The sequence below is a fragment of the Myxocyprinus asiaticus genome, chromosome 25 (assembly GCF_019703515.2).
Source record: "Myxocyprinus asiaticus isolate MX2 ecotype Aquarium Trade chromosome 25, UBuf_Myxa_2, whole genome shotgun sequence".
Lineage (NCBI taxonomy): Eukaryota > Metazoa > Chordata > Actinopteri > Cypriniformes > Catostomidae > Myxocyprinus > Myxocyprinus asiaticus.
Genome location: NC_059368.1, coordinates 6,152,464 through 6,178,256, shown reverse-complemented (window position 1 = coordinate 6,178,256; position 25,793 = coordinate 6,152,464). Strand labels below are relative to the sequence as shown.

Here is a 25,793-nt window from a genome sequence, read left to right as displayed (position 1 = left end):
TTCCCTCCCTCCAGGACATATATACCAGGCGGTGTGTGAAAAAAGCTCGGAGGATCATCAGAGACTCCAGCCACCTGAGCCATGGGCTGTTCTCACTGCTACCATCAAGCAGGTAGTATTGCAGCATCAGGACCCGCACCAGCCGACTTCAAGATAGCTTCTTCCCCCAAGCAATCAGACTTTTGAACTCTTGATCTCCCACGATCAAAATACATCAGCACTGCACTTTATTACTCTTACTCTTATATCTCACACCGGACTGTCATAAATTATATTATTATTATACTATATTCTCTCTTAACAACTTTCTATCAACCGACAGCCTGAATCTCAATACAGTACAATACAACCTACTGTACATTCTATATATACTATATATACTTTTTTTATTGAATAATGTGTATCTATATTGTGTGTATTGTATACTGTACAGTGTATGTTATTATTTGTATATTGTGTTGTGTGTAATTATGTGTATATTAGACTTTAAATTGTGTTGTGTTAATCTGATGTTATTGTAAATTGGTATATGTCTCATCACTGTCACGACTGCTATGTTGATCAGAACTGCACCCAAGAACCATTGCACTTGTGTATATGGCTGTGTGACAATAAAAGTGATTTGATTTGATTTATAAAAGCACTTACATTATTCTGTTAAAACTTGTATATTATATGAGCTGTAATGTTGGTTAAATTATCATATTTACAGTAATTTTTGGTTTTAGGATTTGTTGACATTACATCATCAAAAAGGAAAATGTAAAAATGGCTATAACTTTATACAGAAAAGGATTGCAAGCGATTTTATCACACTAAAATCATGTATATACACATACTGTTTATGTCTTGTGGCCATACTTTTGAAAAAGTGAGTATTTTAACATTCAAAAATTGGCCCCCTTTCACTTGTAAGTTCCTCACTGTAACCCAGATGTTTGCTTTTTTTAAAGAAAATGTTTGCATTATGCCACAAATGCTGTCGATTGAGCTTAACTTGTATTGAACCTGGAATATTCCTTTAATGTGTCCAGTTGCTATTGTATGTTGCTCGATAACCTTAAACAGCCTACACTGTAAAAAATAAAAAAAATAAAAAGTTTGTAATTTTAACAGAAAAAGAGTGTAAAATACTTCAGTAAAAAAACGTACCTTATTTTATGTAACAAGACAATGTATGAAATTTTACAGTAAATATTGGAAACCATTTTTTTTAAGAAGCATGATTTACCTTGTAGTTAATATAGTGAAAATTCATAATTAGTAACAGTAAAAAACAGTAAAAAACAATAATTGGGCATTCAAAAGTCCCTGCGTGATCCATCACATTTGATTATATTTCATTGAAACATTTTGATATATAGTTGTGCTCAAAAGTTTGTATACCCTGGCAGAAATTGTGAAATTTTGGCATTGATTTTGAAAATATGACATAGTTATCACATAGTTGTTTGGCTCCTTTTTAAATCATAATGGTAACAGAAATCACCCAAATGGCCCTGATATAATGTTTACATACCCTTGAATTTTTGGCCTCGTTACAGACACATAAGTGATTGAACAGAACTGACTGGCATTTTCAAGGCTTTGGATATCTTTTTATATCCTTTTCCATCTTTATAAAGTTCCATTACCTTGTTACGCAGGTCTTTTGACAGTTCTTTTCTGCTCCCCATGGCTCAGTATCTAGCCTGCTCAGTGCATCCACGTGAGAGCTAACAAACTCATTGACTATTTATACACAGACACTAATTGCAATTTAAAAAGCCACAGGTATGGGAAATTTTACTTTAATTGCCATTTAAACCTGTGTGTGTCACCTTGTGTGTCTGTAACAAGGCCAAACATTCAAGGGTATGTAAACTTTTGATCAGGGCCATTTGGGTGATTTCTGTTATCATTATGATATAAAAAAGGAGCCAAATAACTATGTGATAATAAATGCCTTCATATGATCACTATCCTTAAATAAAAGACAGTTTTATTTGCATGATCAGTCATATTTTCAAAATCAATGCCAAAATTTCACAATTTCTGCCAGGGTATACAATTTCTGGGGTGTTTTTTTGTTACATTTTATGTTATTTATTTAATGTTTATTGCGTTATTTTAGCGCCATGTGTGTTACCCTGATTGTGTTTTGTGTAGGTAACTCTGTGCACTATTTTTATTGTCTATACTGTTTGTATTTACTGTGAACTAAAATATACAGGCACTAAAAAAACTAAATGACTGAAACATGGTCACTGTATCTTTTTAAGGTGAATTGTAGGCTGTGCTTTACAGTGAATTTACCACGATTAAGGAGGTCTGAAGCACATTACGACATGAAACACCCCTTACCCATAGTAAAATCACTGTAAGGCACAACCTGTTATGGTTTCCTGCTTTATTAAAACTGAACCAGTGAATCAAGTCCGTAATGTTTATTTATTTTTTAGTTTTTGCTAACAACACAATATAACCTTTATGTTCACAAAGTACCCTTAGACTTCACCTTACAGAAGCTGCCATGAAAAATAAGTTATTGAGAAAACTGCAGCCAATCTCTTGGCACCGAGGAACCAACTCTGCCCTGATGTGATGAGATATTCAGGTTGCTTTGCTGCCAATCAGGGCCAACATCTCGAAAGTCTAAAAATACAGTATTCACCCATTCCTGTTCTTTTGAGAAATTGTGTTTTTAAGACAGCTGTTCACTGGAAAAACTATATACTTTGAAACATGTCTTCCTTCCTGAAGCAGCGCCTCTGGCATCTTTCCCAAAAACAGCTGTCTGCCTTAAACACCACATGACAGTTACAAAGACTATATTCTCCCCTTTCAATCTAAAAGACATATTTTTATGCTGATAAGACATTCCGGGCCTATATAAATCATCTCAATGGCTCTGAAACAACCCTTTGGCACGCCTACATTTCCTGACTTCAGAGATGTTACATTTCAGCACATTCAGAAAAGGACTTTTGTGTGTAAGAGAATACATTAAAGAAGTGGCTCTCAACTAGTTTTGCTTCAGGACCCAGACTTCACATCGGACATCAAGTTGGGACTCAACACAGTGTAAAAAACAATTTATCATTCAATGGTTTCATGCCCTTGGCAGCTTATAACTGCACAAAACTCACTGTGGTTGGCACGGGCCATGTTTAAACTTTTTGCAAGCAAGCTTTTGCAAGTAGTCTGGGTTGTACCGTATTTTATTTTACCTTTTATAGTTTTAGTTTTATAGTTTTGTTCATGATTTTTGAGGATGAGGGCCTGTCCACATTTACATCACTGGATGCTTGGCCTTTGAACTCAGCAACAAAAGATATGGGAAGCTTCCTCTCTTTTAAAAGCTGATATGTCTATTTATCCTAACAATGTACCATTATATGGTCTTTTTTTTATTATTTGGATTTAGCATTGATTTTATCCCTACTGTCCATAATTCCGTAAGAATATACCTGCGATGGAAGTGAATATTGTTATGTTAATGAGTTCTTTTTTTATATGGACTTCTTGAGAAAATAATGAGAAAATGTAGCATCACTCAAATTCAAAACTCAAAAACATTACTGAACTGCCTGTCCTCTAATACCACTCAGCATACATTTGCATATAAGACTATTTTTAAGAAAACAGTCTGTACAAAAGGTTGAGCTCCTGTGAATATTGTAAATTGTACAAGTTATCAACCAATATCTTTTGAGAAGGGATTTCTGGGGTCACTTCCCAAGTAGTTTCACAAAGCGTTATTTTCAATCTAGTCTCATAGTAAAAATGTGACTCTATATACATTTTTGCAGACTTGTTATATGTGTCTTCAGGTAAAATTCCCTGCAGTTTCCATGTGAAATGAACACTAGAGGCACTACAACAACTGTGTGTTTTATTCACTTTCACTCAAATCATGACTTTAATGGCTGATTATGACTTTAGAAATACTTATAAATTACTTAGACGGGAATTCAAGAGATTGTCTGATCAAGATGTTAGCCGGCACTAGGGAGGGGCTAGCTTCAGCCTCCCCAAGAAAGTCCATTGCACCCCCAGCAAATGTCTGTAACAGCACCCAGCAGATTATCCTCTGTATGAAGACTGTGTGAAGAAACATTTTTCATTAATTTTTTTTTTTAAACTAATTATGCCAAAAAAAAAACAACAACACTGGTATCGGATTGGGATCGGTATCGGCCAATACTGAGATTTCCGATATTGGAATTGGATCAGAAGAGAAAAAGTGGTATCGGTGCATCCCTAGTTATTAATCTACCATTCATTTTCATTGAAGATATTCAAATGTACATTGTTATTATAACAGATAAATTCCATAAATAAATAAACTACAAATGATCGTATTTTAAACCTTCTTTTAAAAACTCTACTATTAAAAAGATTGTTTCCCTTTCATTGTAATTATGGATGATAGACATTACAAACAACATATCTTTTAAAGAAAAAATATAATCTAATGACCTGAGAGACTTCTGATGACATGACAATGTTACCGGTAAGGGAACATAGTGAGCAACGATGCTCCCTGGATTTTAAGGTGCATTGAGGGATTTTTTTTAGGGAGCGAACATTTCGGTGCACTGGAATGATTTTGCGATTGAGACAGCCCTAGAAATGTCAGACTCACTATCAGTGCCCTGACTATTGAACTAGGGAGCTAATTGAGACCTGGTGATATTTTGAATCAAAACCTGCAAGTACATACTTTGTTTGACAGCGATGAATAATGTCTTTATTAATGATGCATTCACATCATGATGGAATTACCGTAATTATGAGATTCTGACTCGTAAAAAGCGCTCACGTCTTCGTAGAGCTCGTAATTACAAATCATAAACTCAGAATTCTATGAAAGCTCCGACTTGGCTGTCGTGACGTCATGTGAAAAGAACCAACATGGCAGCGGCCTCAACAGTTGAAGGTAGTGAACATATATCTGTTTAATATGCTTTTTGTTCTAAAACATTTTTCAAAAACATATAGAGGTGAATTAATGAAGTGATCCATTTTCCTGTTATCAACAACAAAGCTATTTTGATGTTGAAAGTGTTGCCATAGAAATGAATAACTTATGAGGTCTGAGGACATGAACGGCTCGGAGTAGAACCTCCGAGTTGCCATCTCGTAATTACAGTGATTCCGACATGACGTGAACACACCATAAGTTCAACACCTGCGTGTGCAGCTTTTGAACGACTCAAGGTAAAGCCATTTTTTCAACCAAACAGGTATTAAATAGTATCAAGTTTTTTTTTACATGTACCTTGGAGTACTATATAAATACCATGGTGTACATCGGGGCTCTTCAACTACTTTCTTGCGGGGCCAGATGAAAACTTTGTGGGGGCCAATATTTTTTTCACTATTCATCTTAGCTAGCACTTTCATTGCAAGTAACATGTTATTTAAAAAAAAAAAAAACATCTTTAATACTGTGCCTTTATTTATATTATATAGTCACAGGCTATACTATATATTGAATTATAATTTTTTTAAGGTCTGGCCATAAATTCCTTCATAAGATCTGGCTGAAAAATAAACATGACTTATACTCTTTTTTTTTCTTCTTCTTCTTTCCTCCCCTTTTTCTCCCCAATTTGAAATGCCCAATTCCCAATGCACTTTAAGTTCTCGTGGTGGTGTAGTGACTTGCCTCAATCTGGGTGGTGGAGGACAAATCTCAGTTGCCTCCATGTCTGAGACATCAATCCGCACATCTTATCATGTGGCTTGTTGAGCGCATTACCGCGAAGACATAGCGCGCGTGGAGGCTTCACGCTATTCTCCGCGGCATGCATGCACAACACACCACATGCCCCACCAAGAGGGAGCCACATTTTAGCGACCACGATGAGGTTACCATATGTGACTCTACCCTCCCTAGCAACCAGGCCAATTTGGTTGCTTAGGAGACCTGGCTGGAGTCACTCAGCACGCCCTGGATTTGAATTCGCGACTCCAGGGGTGGTAGCCAGCGTCTTTACTCAGTGAGCTACCCAGGCCCCCGGCATGACTTATACTCTTAACTAACACATTTTTGCTCAACTTTACTTAAAAAAACAAAAAAAAACAATGATCATTTTAAGGCTACTGTTTTACTGTACAAATTTTGAAAACTGTGAAGGAACATTTAGATCTGCTAAATCCCTCTCACAATATCAACCCACATATGAAAACAATGGTCATAGAGAAATGTCATGTTTACTTAAGAATTCATTTAATACAAATAAATAAATAAAAAAAGAGATAAAATGTCTATTATTCCATTTTCTCTATAAAGTATCATCCTATTCAGTGAAGAAAATTAGCCCTGCAAATATTGTGAATTTGCACACAATAGTCATTGCTGGAGCCAAACATTTGTGCAGATAATCATTGGCAAAAGAAGAACAAACTGAGTTGATGCTGTTCGTGATTGAGATGGCTGGCTCACAGCTGTATATAACCAAATATAATCAGGACATTTGCAGGTTCAGTTTCACGTATCACTGTTTTTACGAGCACTACCAACCATGAACTAATGAGACACGCCTGTTTTGACACTTCAAGAATAGTGAATAAAAGCGAACTTTTCAGTACATTTACAGTACGTTGAACGTTCGGTTTTCATAATAGATTCCTATTTTGTTGCCTAAGATGTGCCTATGTGCTGACAACATTTCTGTAATAACTGTGGTATTTTTTTTTACATCTGTAGATTTGACCGCACTCCACACAACTAGGCAATTTACACTACCGTTCAAAAGTTTGGGGTTACTTGCCTGAAATGTTTCTCATGATCTTAAAAACCTTTTGATCTGAAGGCGTATGCTTAAATGTAATTAGTTTTGTAGACAAAAATATAATTGTGCCAACATATTAATTTATTTAATTACAAAACTAAAATTGTAATAAAAAGTTTTTGAAATGGATGACTTGGACCGAATAATTAAGCTCTGGTTAAACTCAACGTTAGTTGCTGAGGCTCGCCTGCAAACACTGAGTTTTGCACAGAGTGCTCTGGTATTTCAGATGGTAAGGCAATTTTAACAAAAATCAGTCAGAGGGCCAGACAAAGATTATTCACAGGCCACCAGTTGACTAGCTCTGGTGTACATCAATGTACTGCAGTATTACCATCTGATACCATCACTTTACCATGGTCCTGCCACAGCAGGCTATTTGTTTTAAAGGTAGCTAATTTTGAGAAACTTTAACTAGTGCTGAATGTGCTGTGTGAATAAGTCTTTTAGCAAAGCTTTGTAGCCTGTAGTTACATTAATTGCTACACAAGATACAGTATATACTTCTGAAAATTTAAAAATTCTGCTCCTAAAGTCAACAGAATTAAATGCTTTAGTGCTTAATTAGTAAATTACTTGATTAATTAGTAAATTAGTAGAAACAGTGACTGATTTTTCCTCGAAAGCACTAACTGTATCAACCTGCTGCCTTGTAAACATAACTTTTTTTCTACAGGCAAACTATTGCATCCCTACTTCTGGCAGTTAGGTAAAGTCAGCCACATTTAACTGTTCGGGCATGCAGCCGCATTTCCGCATTCACCAATAGTGTTCACACCTTGTGGTAAACGCAGTATGTGCATGTGCTGTTTTAAAGCCCAATGTGCATTTCCACCTTGTTTTCAATAATGATTCATTTGGGTTTATTTCAGTTATTTTGTCCCTTTTGCTTACATATAAAAGAAATTCTCTCCCAGCTAATGCTGTTAATTATACAGGGGACCTCTGAACTAGGTACATTAGGAAAATATACATTTTACTAATTATGTTTTATTATTATACATCATAAAATGTATGTGATTTCCTCTCATTGTAGTGGAGGGTTGCACATTGAGTGAAAGATCGATCTTGGGATTTAAGAATCGAGATCGTTCAAATGAAGATCACGATTAATTGGAAAACAATTCCCCCCCCCCCCCCCATCATATGGACTCCAGTTGAAACACTGAACATGCATTTAGTTCTGATTCAGTAGGTTTTCCCACACACTTTGAGTCCGCCATCTGCGCGGACTCATGTTTTTTTTTCATGGAAAACTATGCAAAAAATTGTCCTACTCCTTTAAAGTTATTATTGAAATAAGTGTCCTGAGATATATCACTGCTCTCTGTGACAGCTGTAGACTTTGTAAAAAGCAAACAAAAATGTGTCCATGGACTGTGGCGCTTTTCACCTGTCAATCATTTTGCTCGTTCTCATTTGAAGCGGATCATTGAGGCTATGATTCATAATGTTTGTCAGTTGAGGGCGCTATTGTGCCACTGTTGAATTTGACAGCCACAGGAACAAACAATGCTGCTCTTTTGCTCGGTTTTGGTCTCAGAATTATCTTTAGAAGGCGGGGTTTTGGAATGAGGGGCTAATTCAATAGCTCAGTCATGTGAAAGCTTCAGAATGCTAAAATCGCTAACAGCACCTTTAAATCAGCCTAAATTGGTTTGCTGGTCTTAACTGGTTCAAGCTGGTCTCCCTGGCTGGCTGACCAGCTGACAAGTATCCGGCCCCTTTAAAATCAGCAAACCAGACCAGCCAGACCAGACTGTGAGATCAGCTAAGACAAGGAAACCATATTAGACCAGTTTAAGATGTTTTATAATGGAAAAAGAAAGCGTTCTCTGCAAAATGTAAATATAAATTTTTTTTTAAATAAATATATTATATATATATATATATATATAAATATATTATATATATATATATATATATATATATATATATATATATATCAACTACTTTTCAACAGGTGTTGATGGCATTTGTTGCAAAACAAGTGCTAAACAAAAACAAAAAAAGGAAAAATGACAAAGTGACTAGAGGTTAAACTAAAGTGCTGAAAATACATCTTAATCCAGGCTGAGGTAGTTTTCTGGTTTTAGCCATCCACCAAGCTGTTGAAGCTGGTATGATTTGATGGTTTAGACTGGATTTGTTCAGCTGGTCAGGCTGGGAGACCAGCTGGTTGACAAGTTAACCCAGCTTGACACCAGCTTAGCCAGGCTGGGAGATCAGCTATCCCATCTTAAACCAGCAAAGACAAGCAAACTATTTTAGGCTGGATTAAGCAGGTAAGTACATTGTCTTCACACCTGATCTGATATGTCACATGATATAAAATTAGATATTGAATTGATGTTACTTAATCTGAATAAAAAGAAATAAAATGTTTGCTTGGAACTGATAATAAGTCTCCATTTAAAAAGATATAAACCAATTGGATTGTAGTATTATGAAAGTGTAGAGCACATTAGTCTGCCAAACCGGCGTCAATGCTGTTGCTTAAATTTCAAAAATTGCATTGGAAGTCTAATCTAATTGGCTCTTTTGCATCTTAAGAGACAATTGCAAGTATCATCGATGTGGAAAGTAAATTGCACTCATCTTATAGAGCTCATAAAAAAATCAAATGAGCTTAGAAAGCCAGTCTTAACCTAGATTAAAAGCTTCATTAAATGTGAAAATTGTTGAGGGAATCCGCAACATCTGTTTCTGGACTGAGAGAGTCTCGTCCAAGGTTATCTTGTACAAACAACAATTTACAGTCCTGAAACCAGTCAAGATTTCACAGCAGGAGACACTTAGGAAGCAACATAAAAGTTTTCAGAGAAGAGCCTTGTTAAAATGACAGTTGTTTTAAGATCAGAATCCATGACCTTGATGATGCTTTCCTACCGCAGGCCATTGCTCACAAGATATATTTTAACAAAAGGTCTGTGGTCAACTTCCTCACCAACATCAAAAAGGAAAGACATCCTTGGGCACACTCATTAGTTTGAAAACCACAAGGTAACTTACCTTTTGGGTGACTCGGGTCTGTGAACTCGTACTTCCCCATTCCCACTGTACGGAGCATCTGAAGTCCGTTTTGACTTTCCTGATTGGACGAGGTGAGCGTGGGCTGAGTCGTCGCTTGCCCATTCGTCAGCGGCAACGTGGCGGAAGGCAAAGCGGGGGGCTTTATCAGCGGGTGAGTCATGTGACCGTTTCCGACCACACTCTGAGGGGCGGGGTGGACTACCTGGCCGGCCGTCGTTAAGGGCGACGGGGTCATTGGTGGTTGGCTGCTGGCGTAGGGCGATTGGTTCTGCAGGTTAAGGACTAAGCTGCCCGGTGGTTGGGAAGAGATGGGAGGAAGTTGGAAGTGGGCGGTCAAGAGTGGATGGTGTTGGGGGCAGGGGGTCTGGATGGCCGGGGTCACGCCAATGACTGGGGACTGAACGGACACACCTTGGCTGTAAATGGGTGGCTGAGGCATCCCGTACGAGTGAGCCAAAAGGCTGGGCTGAGTGGCCGCCAATACTGGAGGCACCCATGGGGTCCCTGCGAAACAAGAAGGGAAAAGCCAAGTCATGTATACATTCAGCCATGTGCTTTATCTGGGGCAACGTTAAACAAAAAGTTGCATGCAGTAATTTAAGTAATTTATATAAATTATTAAGCAATTTATGTTGCAATGGCCAATATGGTTGTGGTTTTGGACTTCCACTAGATACTGACACCAATTATTATGTATGCAGCATACCCATACAACACTGGGTATTATTCATATACTAAAAGTACAGGACAAGAAACATGCCAATGTTTAATACTTAGGGATAGGAGTTTATACAAACTAAAAATCATCTATTGGTATAGTTCTTAAACAAAAAAGCTGTCCTCCATTAAACGAAGCGTGATGAGAATGTCAAAGCTTCTTTCTTAGGATGCCATGGGACACAGGATCGAAACCAGATTGATGCCGCTTATGGTAAGGTTTGCCCACAGTTCAGTAGCAAAGATGTATCTCATGAATATGCGCTCGTTTTGGACCCGTGCCCTTCCTCCTCTGAGAAGCTGCAAAAATAGCTGCACAACAGTGATGTTCTATAGCAGAAAATATAGCAAGTAGGGAAAAGATTAAAAAAACATTAATCATGACATTGGCCTTCACCAGATTATAGTCAGAAGAGACGGGAATATACTAGTGGGAATTGACTTAATGCTAGGGCTGCATGATTATGATAAAAATCATAATTGTCGATTCTTGCCCTTGATATTGTAATCGTGATTATTAATGACGATTAATAGATGAAATTACTGTGATGTCACTAAGCAGGCAACCGTGCTTGCAGGTTCTTCAGAACAGCAGGTTATGGGCTGCGCTGCAGTTTATTTTATGCATTAATACTGTAATAATGTTTGCTAATGTTACTAAAGGTTATTATAAAGGTATATCTATGTTTTAAAGTGAAGGAATGTATGTAGGTTCTTTCTGAACTATTGACAAAACCAGTTTTAACTTTAGACAATATGTCTGTGTGTCATGTAACAGGTTGATGTATACACATCCTCACACATTTAACACACTTCCAAAGCCTGAAAAATGTGGCATAAAAATCAAAAACTAACGTCATACATGCAATATGTGTCTTTACTGCTTTAATTATTGGTCCACATACAGTAAATAATAACATTTGACATACTCAATAGTCAAACTGATCAGCCAATTTAGACTGAATTTCCTTACTGCATTTCAAATCCAGTATTGTGATCTTGTTCACATAAGATCATCGTTAAATCATATTTGGCCTCAAATCTGTCAAAACGGTTGCACTTTGGAAAGTAAGATCAGCCTGTTTGCGATTTTGTGTGATTCATTATAATTTCAATCTACCAACAGCAGTTGTGGGACAAACAGGTATTTATTTGAGCAGACGCGATCAATCAATCAATCAATAACAATGGAGATGGTCTGTGAAATTTGAAGTTCAAGACCTTTTCTATGTCCAAACATCCAAAACAAGCTGACTTCGAAACTAGCTACTTTGTACATCAATACAACTCAGTAGCGGATTTAGGCATGGGTGACAGGTGACTTTGCCCAGGGCGGCATCTTGCGGGGTGGGGTGGCAGCATCTTGCGGGGGGCGGCACAAGGCACCCAAACAGAACCCCCCCCAACTTTGGGGGTGTGGTGAGGCGGGTTTCACCCAAGGCACCATACAATCACTCCCCCTCGTGAACAACTTTAGGGGCGTGTTGAAGCGGGTTTAGCCCAGGGCGCCATACAAGCTAGAACCGCCACTGATATAACTGTTATTCTTTTTTTTTTTTTTTTTTTTTTAAGTTGTTCACAAAAATCGAGCAACCCAACAACCTTTTCTGCACTCACAAATGCTCTCATAATAAATATAGCTGTTTAAACAACACAATAATTCACTTATTTAGACCCTGTCTGTACCTAGATTGTAACGGTCAGGGATCATTTTAGTTTTGTCGCGTTGCTTGCTTGCGGGTTGTTTACCTATGATAAATAAAATGGGGCGACATTTAACGAATTGAAAATAATTCAAAATTGATGTTTCTTTAGCACTAATTTTTGTGTGCCATCGCAAACCGAGATAAAATATACTGTAAAGCAAGCATCTGGACGTCAGTCTATTCAAAACATGAGCATAAGGATTGGTTGTCATTACTGATATGATTGTACTGTAGACTCACTGCGTCTCTGATTGGCCATTGCCGTTTCATTGCTCAATGCACAAGTCTGTGATTGGTTAGAAACTCAACCACTGCAAAAACACATTCTAAATAGAAACCATTAACGCAACAGGAGTAAACTTAAATCGAATGCTGTAATCGTCAGTTTTCACGATTACATAATCGTGAGAGCCGTAATCGTAATCGCGATTAGTTTTTCGATTAATTGTGCAGCCCTACTTACTGCAGCCTGAATAAGTTACATGCATTATTCAGAACAATCTAAAGGATGGCTACACTCAGTTTCAACCACTATGGACATGATAGCAAAAGAAAAGTCTGATATTACCAACTTAATTAGCCAGAAAAATGCTGTCACCCAAAGCTAATTCCCAGAGAATTTAGGTATATTCAAGATTTGTGTGCTGCAATCAAGTCTTTTGACAAAAAAAAAAAAAAAAAAAACTATTATTAGTTTAGAAAAAAAAAAAAAGAAAAAAAAAAAACCGCAATTATAGCACCTAGCTTGAGCGAGAGTTGAAAAGCTAATGAAATTAACAGTATGGATCAGAGTCTTGATTGCTCATATAATTACAATGTGTGCGGATAAAATATCAGTCGTTGCATTAGAGTGCTTTTGTCCTTTCAGAAAATTATAAATTGTTTTTTCTTGTCTGAGCAGTTAAATCAACGGCTTATTGTTCCCATCCAAGGGTCTCTTTCTGATTTTAAATTAAAAAGTGCAAATAAGGCAAATCTATGTCATAAAAAAGCCAAGTCTATGTGAAACTTTGGGGAGGGGGACTTCATCACCATGCAACGAAAACTGTCAAACCGTTGACTTTTTTTATGCGGAAAACAAAAAGATATATTTTAATTAATATTTTGGTCTATCTTTTCAATACAACGGCCCATGGATAGTGACTCACTTCAAAGCTTAAAAAGGACCAAAAAATATCATAAAATGCAGCTCTTCTAAATATTTGGAGTCTTCTAAAGCCTACGCTAGGTTTTGGTGAGAAACACCCCAAAATGTAAGCAATTTTTCGGTAAAAATCTTGACGTCTGTGTCAAGTGGCATGTTACAATGGCATGCGTGTTCATGAGAGATCTTGCATTTATTAAATAGCTTTTAGCATTCCTTTTTATCTCTTTTATTTTGGTTTTATCTAACCAAAACCTAAAAACCAAACCATCACAGTGGCTCACTTTTTCACACTCCCGAGAACTCGAGTCGTTTTTGGTGCTAAACAATGAAAGTTCTTGCCACTGTGAACAAGCTTCTCTCGTAGCGCTCAAACGCCTAATGTACGTCAAGATTTTCACTGAAAAATGACTTACGTAAATTCTAGGTTGTTTTTCATCAAAACTAATCATATGCCTTCAGAAGACTCTGAAAAACTACTTTATAATAATCTGGGTATTTTTAAGCTTTAAAGTGAGTCACTATTATCTACCATTGTTTTGAAAAAACAGACCACGATGAGCATTAAAATATTACTTTTTGTGTTTACACATAAGAAAGAAAGTCATACGGGTTTGGAAATGAGGTGCGAGTATAGTAAATAATGAGAGAATTTTCATTTTTGGGTAAACTATCCCTTTAAGTGTGTAGCTGGTCCCAGAACTAATGGGTGCCACAGATCAGCATTACACTGGCTCTGAATACATCACATTATGTTCAGTGCTGTCAAACGAGGGGATGTTGAGTGACATCTTACTTTGTGTTTCGGGTAAGGTGCCGGAAGCGGGACCATGTAGTGCGCAGCACAATGCTAACACTACCCCCCTCGGTGAGCCTTCGGTTCTTTCTATCATGGCACAATGGGAGCCTCTGTGGAGGCCCCGGGGGGCTTCAGAAAGGCCAACACAAAACTGCCCTCCTGAACATTAATGTCCAATTTCACATGTATAATCAACCAGTCGGGAGGCTTGAGGCTAAAGAGAAGGCTAGAGAGGTCAACAATCTATCTTTATTAATAAGATTCTAACTGTAGCCTATAGGGTTGATGAGAGAAAACATCTGTATAATGTGTAACACTTTGGCTGACCTCTCATTATTGGCTTAATTTTCTTTCTTAGATGTTGGAGTATTTTCCCCATGCAATGCATATAGAATTTCAAAGAAATGCGTAAAACCTCATGTCCGGACACATGAGCCAATGTAAGGCTGATTGTTTCAACAGAGAACTATTATAACTAGGTGTGCATCATTGGGCTAGATTTGCCTCGAGTTTTGGTCCTGAATGCTGACTAGTCAAAAAATTGTTCCAGGTGTGCTTCATTAAGGCTACGTCCACAATGATATGGTTTCATCTATGATTCTCGTTCACACAAGAACTTCTTCATTTTCTTGACTGAAAATGGAGCGTTTCGAAAACTAGTGACTTGCAAATGAGGAACTCTACATAAGCAATTCATCCTAATAATAATAATATTAATAATAATGTTTCCAATCTGTTTTACACATCTATAGGAAAAGGAACTGTGAAAGAGATGCATTATAGAGGTGTAGACATACCTGTGGTGGTGTCATTGTCTCTGTGTTGCTTGGCGGGGGGCTCGTCTGTCTCCCACGGGGTGGACTGGTTGATGGGGGTCTGACCCCATCTCACACCAGGGGCCAACAGGAGACTTGGAGTCTGTGTCTCCCCAGGAGAAAGACCCGCTGCCTGTGGATAGAGAATATATGAGCCGAAGATAATCCATTATCACATAAAACAGCTTTCATCAACACAGTATGACAATAAACGCAGGTAAACCATTAAGTGTTGTCTATTATTCAGATTCAAAATGTAGGCATCCTAATGGTGGAATCAAAGATTAACAAAGCAACCTTCAGTGTTGGGCAAGCTACTCAAAAGATTTAGCAAGCTAAGCTACAAACTACTCAACAGAAAAATTAGTTAAGCTAAACTAAAAGATACACTAAAGAGAAAGTAGCAAGTTACACTTCAAGCTACACGCCAAAAGTAGCTTGCTACATTTAAGCTACTTCATACTTTTTTCAACCGCAGATGCACGGAGCATACCGTCACAGACACAGCATCTAAAAGACTTATTCACATTATGTTTATCAAAGCCTTGATACAGTATATTACAGTATGGTGCAATACAGTATACAAGTATACAGTGTGGTGCAATACATACCAGTATGTGCACGTAAAAACAAACAAACAAACAAACATGTAAATTCATATTTAGACATGCTACTTATACAAACAAATGTGTTCAACATTTAGTCAATATTTTTACATTTTATTTGTCATATTTAGACCACTACCTCTACAAACCCATACCCATTTAAACATTTTTTAACTTGCACATTCCTGAATAAAAACTCTGCATACATACAGTATACTATTCATCTATATATTCATATATACAATACAGAAATACAGAAGCTAGACACAGAATTCCAGGATATAACATCAGAGGCCAAATTTAGTGTGTGTGTGTGTGTGTGTGTGTGTGAGTGTGTGTGTCTGTGAGAGAGAGAGAGAGAGAGAGAGAGAGAGAGAGAGAGAGAGAGAGAGAGAGAGAGAGAGAGAGAGAGGGAGAGAGAGCGCAATAACAATGTGATTTCTGATGGTATCAGATGGTAATAACATGGTACTTTGATATACAATTACCATATTTATGTACTATTCTGTATTTGCATGGTGCTTCAAAGTATTTCAAAGAATACCATGTACTACCATGGTAAAATGATATATGATTACCATATTCATATACTAATGTATTTACATGGTGCTTCAAGGTAATAAAAAAAAATACTATGGCACTTCGCTATATGATTACCATATTCATATAGTCTACCACTGTATTAACATAGTGCGTCTGGATAATGGTACATGTCCAAAAAAAAAAAACATGGTAATATCATGGTGTTTTCATGTAGGCTAATACGTGTTTTGATATATACTCTTTTGGTTGGAAAATGTATTTATCTGCAGAAGTCATTTACAAACTGCAAACGTGTTGAACTTTATAAAGACCTTCTTCATCACTAGCAAACGATAGGACGCATTTGCAGGTTTCGTTTCCATTAATTATAGATCCATTGCAACCAGCGTTATCTTTATTTTCCATGTTCTAAAATACTCTGTGAGATTATTGGCAAGTGAGAGCACGCACAAATGATTCAGCAGCGCGCACAAGCTTTCTGAGGCGATTCACGAACCGATTCAGACTGCTTTCCTATCACGTGTGACAATTATTTTAAAGAACCGACACAGATGAGTGAATAATTTGTGATCAGACATCTTTAGTTTTGATTCAAAACTGGCAATAGTAAACACTGGGTACAAGGCATGATGTAGCAGTGTAGCTTTTCTCAACGCTACGCCGCTACCTAGTCAAAAATATAGCTTCGCTACTGAAAAGCTACTTGATTTTAAAACTAGCGAAGCTACCACCTCACTACTCAGAAATGTAAAGCTAATAGCTTTCCTATTTGTAGCAATGCTACTGCCCATCACCGGCAATCTTCTTTTAAAATGCTCCATTTTTGTTGCAGTTCTGCCCAGGGCCGGAGTGGGATTCATATTCAGCCCAGGATGTTATGTGCAAGTCAGCCCACACCCAAAAGGGGGGCTGGAGGTGAAGATGAAAACAATAAAACAAGATCACAGCAAAAATATGCAATATATGTAATTACTTGAAAATTATTTAAGCTCTCCATGTCATTATACCACATATGGCATTCACTAAGATTTTTACTTTGTCATAATACATCATTGTATGTGTTATAAAAATAAGTCAATGTTAAAGGGATATTTGATCATTTCCTCGCCCTCATGCCATCCCAGATGTGTATGACTTTCTTTTGCAGAACATGAATGAAGATGTTTAGAAGAACTGTTGGTCCATTCAAGTAAATGAGTAGCGGTAAGAAACAGATCAATAATTAAGTCATTTTTTACTGTAAATCTCCACTTTCACTTTCATAAGCACTCTTCTCTCTTAAGAGTTCTTCTTCTGTTTTTGGTGATTTACATAAGCATATCACCCCATCCTGGGCAGGGAGAAGAATTTATAGTAAAAAAAAAAAAACTTAAATATTGATCTGTTTCTCACCCACACCTATCATATCGCTTCTGAAGACATAGATTAAACCACTGGAGTTGTATGGATTACTTTTATGCTGCTTTTATGTGATTTTTGTACCTTCTGAGTTCTGATCACCATTCACTTGCACTGAAAGGACCAACAGAACTGAGAAATTCTTCTAAAAAGCTTAATTTGTGTTCAGCAGAAGTCAAAGTCATACACATCTGGGATGACATGAGGGTGAGTAAATGATGAGAGAAATTTCATTTTTGGGTAAACTAAGTTTATTTTAAAGACTATCTAGGCACATAATAACACTATAGAACTGTAAATGTTTATAACTCTTTCAAGATGTACAGACTCACTTTAAATGGTCAGTGCTTTGTATTTTAGATAATTAAAATTGCAACAGATTCAGTGAAACAATTAAGGTTGAGTGATTGTTTTTACATTTTTACATGCCATTCAAAAACGTGCCATTTTATAATGATAAGAGTGAATTAAAAGACTAAAAATAACACAGTTGTACTTTTCTTTACTTGGAATGTAAATGTTCATGACAAAGGCAAAATGGTTACTGTCTCTTTAAGAGGGTTTTAATCGCATTACACAACATTGAAGGCACTCTGTGCAGTTTGTTTCATTGAGTTTAATCTTTTGAGAGCTGTAATGTCCCATTATTTTCATACCGTGTCATGCTGTTGCATCTGTATTCATTTACTTTAAGTATCCTGTTATTTTGTGACAAAAAATAATTTTGCTATTATCATTTTGCACTGCTAGGGAAAAGGATTTCAGAGATTAATTGATTGAGATTGTGAGACTGCAGTCAGTATTAAATTTGTGATGATCTTGTAGGCCACCTGAAGCACGTTCATCCATTCAGCTATTAGTAGCCTATCTGTTCTCGATGGATCTTCCGTGATCCTTCCCGCGCTGTCAAGTGAAGCGGCGCAACATCAGTTTCATCTCTCACAGGCTACTCTCTCATTTGTTTGGGTGTGAGATGATAAAATACAGACTGTGTCCACTATAATACGGAACGCAATTCTGATCCTTTAAATACCAGATGTTACGGACTGTTGGCAATTGTTATGCGACATATGATGAAAGTTTGTCAATCAACATGCGGACCTAACCGGCCCAATTTTTGACCGGCCCAGCGGGAATTCTCCAGATCTTCCCGATTGCCACTCCAGCCCTGGCTCTGCCACTAAACATTTCTTATGGGCCATTTACACAAGACTCAAGACGCGTTTTTTAAAGTTGTTTTAAAGTTCTTAAACTGACATGATGTCTCAAAAACGAACTGCTCATAGCGCAAGCAGCTTAAAATACAGCAAGACTCATAATAATCAAAGACTATAAATTTAAAACAGCACTGATGGATGCAAAAACACAATATAAGAAGCCGTTTACACAGAATGTGTTTGTTTCTATTTTTTTTTTTTTTTTTTTTACCTGAATTGCTTTTCTATGTAAATAAGTGATAGACAGACATTTTGGACTGTTGTGATGAGTCTAGCGTTTTTGCAGCATCTCTCAAAAGAGTGCCACGTTTTGAAGAAGCCATGTCAAGTTAAAATAACTTTTCAAAACACTGTTTGATTTTTTTGGTCCAAACCTGAGTTCAATGATGCCCCCTTTTGGTCTCTTTTCAAACTGTAGCATTTAGCTCCAAACCACGAAATGTTAACTATGTTATGTTTACCACTGTAGCTAGGTAACAACACAGGAGGAAAAGACAACAAATTAACTTTTTTATCCATGGTTTTTAACCCTTTGGGTTTACTACCAAACATGCACACAATAACACTTGTGTCTATTTGTGGTGTTCCGCAAGGATCACTGTTAGGGCCAATATTGTTTTCACTATATATGTTACCGCTTTGTTCTGTGTTTCAAAAATACATAATTATTTGTCATTGCTATGCGGATAACCTGCAGTTGGATTTGTTGTTGAATCCCAATGATCTGACCAATTTAAATGTTTTTCAAACCTGTATATCAGATATAATTTGTATTTTCTTTAGTTAAATACTGATAAATCAGAGGTTAAAATAATATAAGTAGTAAAAAATGTGGATGTCTATTTTAATACAAATTTACATTTTGAATTTTATGTCAGGCAGTTAGTTCAATCTTGTTTTTATCATGTCAGGAACATTTCCAAAGTTAGACATGTCTTGGGTTTTAGGGATACGAAGAAGATTATTCATGCTTTTATTTTGTATTGCCTTGATTATTATAATTCCCTGTTTTCAACTTTAAATCAACACACTTTAGCACAGCTACAAACAGTGCAAAATGTTGCAGCTAGACTTTTGACATGAACTAGGTCTCCAAATCATATTACTCCAGTTTTAGCTTCTTTGGCTACCAATTCAATTAGCACTTGAGCGTTTGTAGTGTAGGCCCCACAATTATGGAACCGCCTGCCGTGGGAGATTAGATCTGATGAATCTGTGTCTGTTTTTATGTCTCGTTTAAAAATTAATTTTTATAGACTTGCTTTTATTACTATGTGAATGTACTGTGTTTTACTGTGTGTGTTTTGATTTTAAGTTTTTGAAGCACTTTGTGCTAAATTGAATAAAGGGTGTTATTATTATTATTATGCAAAATAAATTAATTAGGCTATTACTTGCAAATGATACGTTCTCAATAGCAGTTAATTCAGATTACTTTCACACTAACTGCAAACCATACTGGAGTGTATGTGAACCCTATACCAGATTCAAACCCTAAAAAAAGATTTATCACAAAACTATGGTGTCAAATGGACTTGAGTCCTACCAAAAGCTCTAATGTGCATTTTCCCTTAAACACCATATTACGACAAAGTGAAACAAACAGAGAGAAAAAATATAAAAATATATATATATATATATGAATTAATGAACAAACAGATTTATGAATCAAAATTATGAAAAATATATATTATATATATATATATATATATTATATATATATATATATATATATATATATATATATATATATAAAATGTACTATATAATGTATATAGTAAACCTGCAGTCCGATTAGCATCCAGATTGAGAGAGCAAACCCTGAATTACATCTAGCCCTATTATTTTATCTTTTCACAAATTAAATTTAATTTTTTGCCATTTTCATATCCTCATTACGTTAAAAAAGAAGCATATTTTAACCTACTATTCACAAAACTGGATATATGTAATTAAAATATGTAAATCAGAGCTTTACATGCTCATGCTGGAGTTTATGTAAAGTTTGGGTTACAAGATTTCCTCTGCGTTTTCTGTATCCTTGAAAATATGAGTCTCTAATTACACATTGTGAGGCAGCCTGACTCTTATAATCAGTATTTCTCAATTTCTTAGAAGTACTCATGTCAGACTAGGATTGGTAATTAATTATTCAGCATAAGAGCTAGAAAACCAGAAATGTAGAGGAGAGTTACTAAATGCCTTCATTATAATTCCTCAATTTAAAATGCACCATAAAATGAGATTTAAACCCAAACAAAATGTTAGAAAGATTAAATGGCTTTGTCAAACAATGTAATCTTTGTCCATTCATATTCATAGACCATTTCACATCAGCTGCATTTAACCAAAGTCCTTCTAGCAATTAAGTCCACTGTCGGCCATCTTTGGAACGCTCTCGGGAGTCTATTTCCAGTCATGCCAGTGCAGCTCCTATCTACTTGAACAGAGAAAGACTAAAATCTCAAAAACAGTTGGTCAAGATTACGATCAAAGAACATATTTCAAATCAGCAATAAAATCTGACAATATTGGTATCATAAATTGTGCTTCTTTACCTCATATTACACTAAAAACACAATTTTCCCAGCTTGTATAGCTAATGCACATGCGCGTTCCAGAGTTGATTGACAGGGAATGTCTGTATGCCCCTGTAAGGTGATTGGCTCTTTTAACTGTAAGGCAGGACTTCCTTTCTACATCCGTTGACCGTTGGGCGCTCAGAGCTCCTTGGTTGAGAGTTCCAATTTCTCCCACTCATTTTAACTAAGTGGCCCACCTCTGCTAAATAATCTCTGATTTAACCTACTGTAGATGTTGCTTATAAGACCTGGATAACTTAAACCTTTAAGGGATACATTGACTTTAAGGTAATTGTGCAATTTTTTCAATGTTAAAGTACTTTCTCGTATCATAGCTTAATATGCAGAGATAGTAAGCCATTCGTAGGCTGATTTCCCAGAATTTTTCAAAACATTCTATTCTTTGAGAATCCCAACCTGCCCGACATGGCAACATTGGCTCATCCAATGGTGTGAGTTTGGAGCGGGACTATCTGTTTTTTTTTTTTACCAAAAGCAGATGGGGGAAGTATGACACTGCTCAAAACAGTTGCAAAAGAAACTAGATTTGCATTTTCTGAAAGAAATACCTGTACTTGCAAGGCAGCAAAACAATAGAGTTAAAGTTTTAGATACGTTCATATTTTAGGCAGTTTCGCATTCAAACAAACTTTGAATGGGGGTCAGTACGTTAAGCAGTTTGGGCTGAAAGAAAAAAAGAACAAAATAAGGAGGAATATCATTACAGAATGAGAAAAAAATGTAAAGACATCCAGGCGCAAGTTAAGATAAATAGTCGAGGAAGTTTGCCGACTTTGCTTAACTTGCATTTCTGATGTCAAACAGGCAGGCAGAGTGACGGGACAGCGCCATGATCCAAGCAGATGTACGAGGCAAGTTTCAGGGAGACAAGTTAACCCCGTCTCTCAACTTTACCCTGCTCTGCACCTCTGAGTTAATGGAAAACACCTCGCCTTCAAACCCTCGCTCTGGCCTGTGAGTTTTCCTCCGTTCCATTATCCTCCCTGACCTGCGCTTTACTTCATCAATTTACCCATCATGCATCTCTGTCACAATGGCCCGGAGCCAATTTGTTGTGGGGTTACGTTGCGCGTCGACATTGTCAGCAAAAGAAACATCTTATCATGACTGCTGCATTGAGATGCAACGGATTGACCTCCAGACGCTAAGTGCTAAGCTTCGTGTCTGTAAACCATGAGAATTTGTGCGTTCAACTTAAGTGCAGCTATAAATGTTTGACAAAGGTCAGACTGAGTTTTCTTAATGCATTTCAATAACTGCATTTGGACCAAACAGGCTACAGAAGTGAAAAGCTACAAGTTTATGTTTCAAGGAATATTTTGGATCACACTGTGTACACAAGGCGACAAGTGATCAAAGCAATCTCTTCCATGTAAAATTACTTTTTGTCATAATTAAAAAAAAACAATTTTTTTGTTCGTTTCTTGATTTCGATTACTGTGCCTTTGCGCTGGGAAGCCCTGCCCTCTGTGGAATATCTTTGGTCCAGAATTACCCTCTTCATAACCAGTGTTGGGAAGCTACTTTGAAACTAGCTTCCCAATCGACATCATCATCATCAAAGACAGCAATACATCAGTATTCTGTACTGATGCTTCACTGCCGTACATCCATGGTATTTATTGTGACAGTTTAACTTGAAAGAAATAAAAAAGTGTGCTGCACTCTACACCTGCATTCAAAAGGCAAGGTAGCTGCACCTTGTGAACAACATACAAACCAATCGCTGGGTACCATATGAAAGCAAGGCAGCATCAGCCAGACAGCTTCCTTGCGGCTTTCACTGTCCGGGTATCATAATAATCTTTACCTCATAGGTACCTCAGCTAAACAATGACAACATTCATGCCACTGAGTCCAGTTACCAACCTTTCTGCTTCAGTCTCTAACTATCTATTGGGCCCGTCCCGGGTTCCCCTACAAGGAAGACGAACACGACCTTTCGTACCTAAAGTCTTCATTGTTGCCTTTATTTCTCTTTTCCAGGCCATTTTTGGACCACCATGAACCTATCTACAAGCTACTCATAATTTTAAGTCATTAAACTAGAGTCACTTTTTACTCTTTTAAAAAGTACTTAGCTACTATACAGGGAACTAACAAAAAGTAGCTAACTACATTGAAACTATTTAAAGAAGAAATAATTTTAGATATATAACAATACGATGATATTTTAAAATGCTGTAATCAGAAGGTTCTATATTTAAATTTCATTTATATATTAAATTAGGGTGGAATTCCCTCACAAAAATTAGCCATGCTTTTACAACACTAACATGGTGTTTGTAGTAAAACAATAGTAACCACAAAATTAACCATGGTTCCTACAGTCATGTTTACCGCAATATTACTAATAAAACCATGTTTACTATTTGGATACTATTGTATTACCATAGTAAAACCATGGTTAATTGTATAGTTTCCACTAAATAAAACACGGTTACTATAGTGATGGTTATTACAATATTACTATAGTAAAACCATGGTTAATTTTCGTAAGAGTTAAACAAAGAGGGTAACTAGGATTTAACCACCAGAGTCATAAAGAGTACTTTCATGTGCCTTTATGTGGAGTTTCAAAATGTTGCCGCCCATTCACTTGCATTGTGAGGAACTACAGAGCTAAAATATTCTTCTAAAAATCTTAATTTGAGCTCTGCAGAAGAAAGAAAGTCATCCACATCTGGGATGCCAGGAGGGTGAGTAAATCATGAGAGAATTTTCAATTTTGGGTGAACTATCCCTTTCAGTTAATAGTGTTGCTACTTTTAATAACTTCTTCCTATTAATGTTCATAACTGTACATGAAACAAAACATTAAACATCAGAACGCAGGTGTCTTGAGAGACATTTTAACAGTTCTTCTCACCCTGGGATGGCATCTAAAAAATGCTGCACTTTTGTGTGAGACGCTGGAAAACATAGTTGTGCAATGGTCAAACACATCCGTCTAGTGCATGTTCACATAGAAAACCAATTGAAAAACGGATTTAAAAATGCATTCAGTGTGAACAACCCCTAATGTCAAATATTTATTTGTCTTGGCATTATTTTGTAGTGCACAGTCTTTTTACCTCATAATATTTGATTCAGACCGCAAGCTCACATCTTTCTTCTTTTGCCATTGCATTGCCCTGTAGATTCTGAACTGAACAGCAATGCAGGAAACACTGGCATGATATCTTAAACCTACAAATCTGAACTTGATTAGGAGCAGCAACTTGCAAACATGTATTAACCCCAAGCAATAACCCAAACAAAGTCTACTTTCCACAGAAAAAAAAAAAAAAATCCTGCAGTGTGATCCAGAGAGATAAAAACGATCATAATTTATAATGTGGTATTTTCCGTTGTAATAATCCTATGCATTTCTTGCGGTCAGCTGTCACATAATGCTAAATCTTCCTTAGCCTGTTCTGCCTTTTATAATCACGATTGTATAAAATAATGCCATACAGGATATCAAATTTGCCTGCAGTCCCAGTGAGCAAAGCATAAAATGCACATTGCAGACTTTTACGGCATCTGCTGACATCGGTGAGGGCAGGTGATGACAGACACTGTAAAACATGGTAGGACTTGAGCATAGCCAAGCATTCGCTATTTTCTAGCTGTTTTAATTCCTCTCTGGTTATAGCAGGCCCTGCGTCCCTGGTGGGCCATAATTGCTGTGTGGCAGATGGCTTCCCTGACTCAACACAAAACAGCCTGGGATACTGTGTGTGCATGTCCTATGTGAACCAAGCTGCCAAAAATAAATGAATAAATAAATAAATAAATGCTCTCATGCTCTTCAGTGCAAAGTTGTTTAACGCTTGTAGTCTCGGTCTGGGATTTTCTGTTGGAAGCTTCTTTCTGTTCTGTAGTAAGAATAAGGATGTAGTGAACGCTTAAAAACATGCACAGATGCAAGACTTACAGTAATGGGCAGGGCCCAACGACAAGAATGGCCTGCTGGTCCATGACCAGTTGATGGAATTGTAACTTACCCTATTTGGCCAGTTCTACAATGTCACAAAATATTACATTTATTGATCATATACATATGTTTTTATGCCTTGGAAAACTTAAGCATTTGATTTTCTGTGATGTCTTGAACATTGTTGTTGTGAAACCTTTTAATTAAATCACTAAGGTAATGCTATCAAGCTGGCTGGCATTGTGGTTTTGTCAAAATTGTGAGAATGACATACGATAGTTTAGGAAACATCAGTAAAAATTGGTTCAAATTTTAAAACTCAGTACTGTTTAATATCATATGCCATCATTTTCCAGCAAAAGTGTCTTTATGAATTCAAAGCTGTCACACATTATAGCAAATTACATTAACACTTTACAATAAGGTTGTATTCATTAGTTAGCTACATTAGTTAACATGATCTAACAATGAACACTACTTTTAGAGCATTTATGGTAACACTTTACAAAAAG

The 25,793-nt window shown here is 36.7% G+C and overlaps 1 protein-coding gene across 2 annotated transcripts in view; it reads right to left on the bottom strand.

The window, feature by feature from the left end:
- The window catches only part of LOC127415642 (kelch-like protein 29), a 378,370-nt gene that overhangs the window by 157,574 nt on the left and 195,003 nt on the right, over positions 1 to 25,793 (bottom strand). For both annotated transcript variants that reach the window (XM_051654419.1, XM_051654420.1), the window contains exons 4-5: positions 14,979 to 15,129; positions 9,795 to 10,319 (exon numbers count right to left, since the gene is read on the bottom strand). In XM_051654419.1, coding sequence (XP_051510379.1) covers positions 9,795 to 10,319; positions 14,979 to 15,129 — 676 coding nt within the window. The remainder of the gene's footprint in view (positions 1 to 9,794; positions 10,320 to 14,978; positions 15,130 to 25,793) is intronic.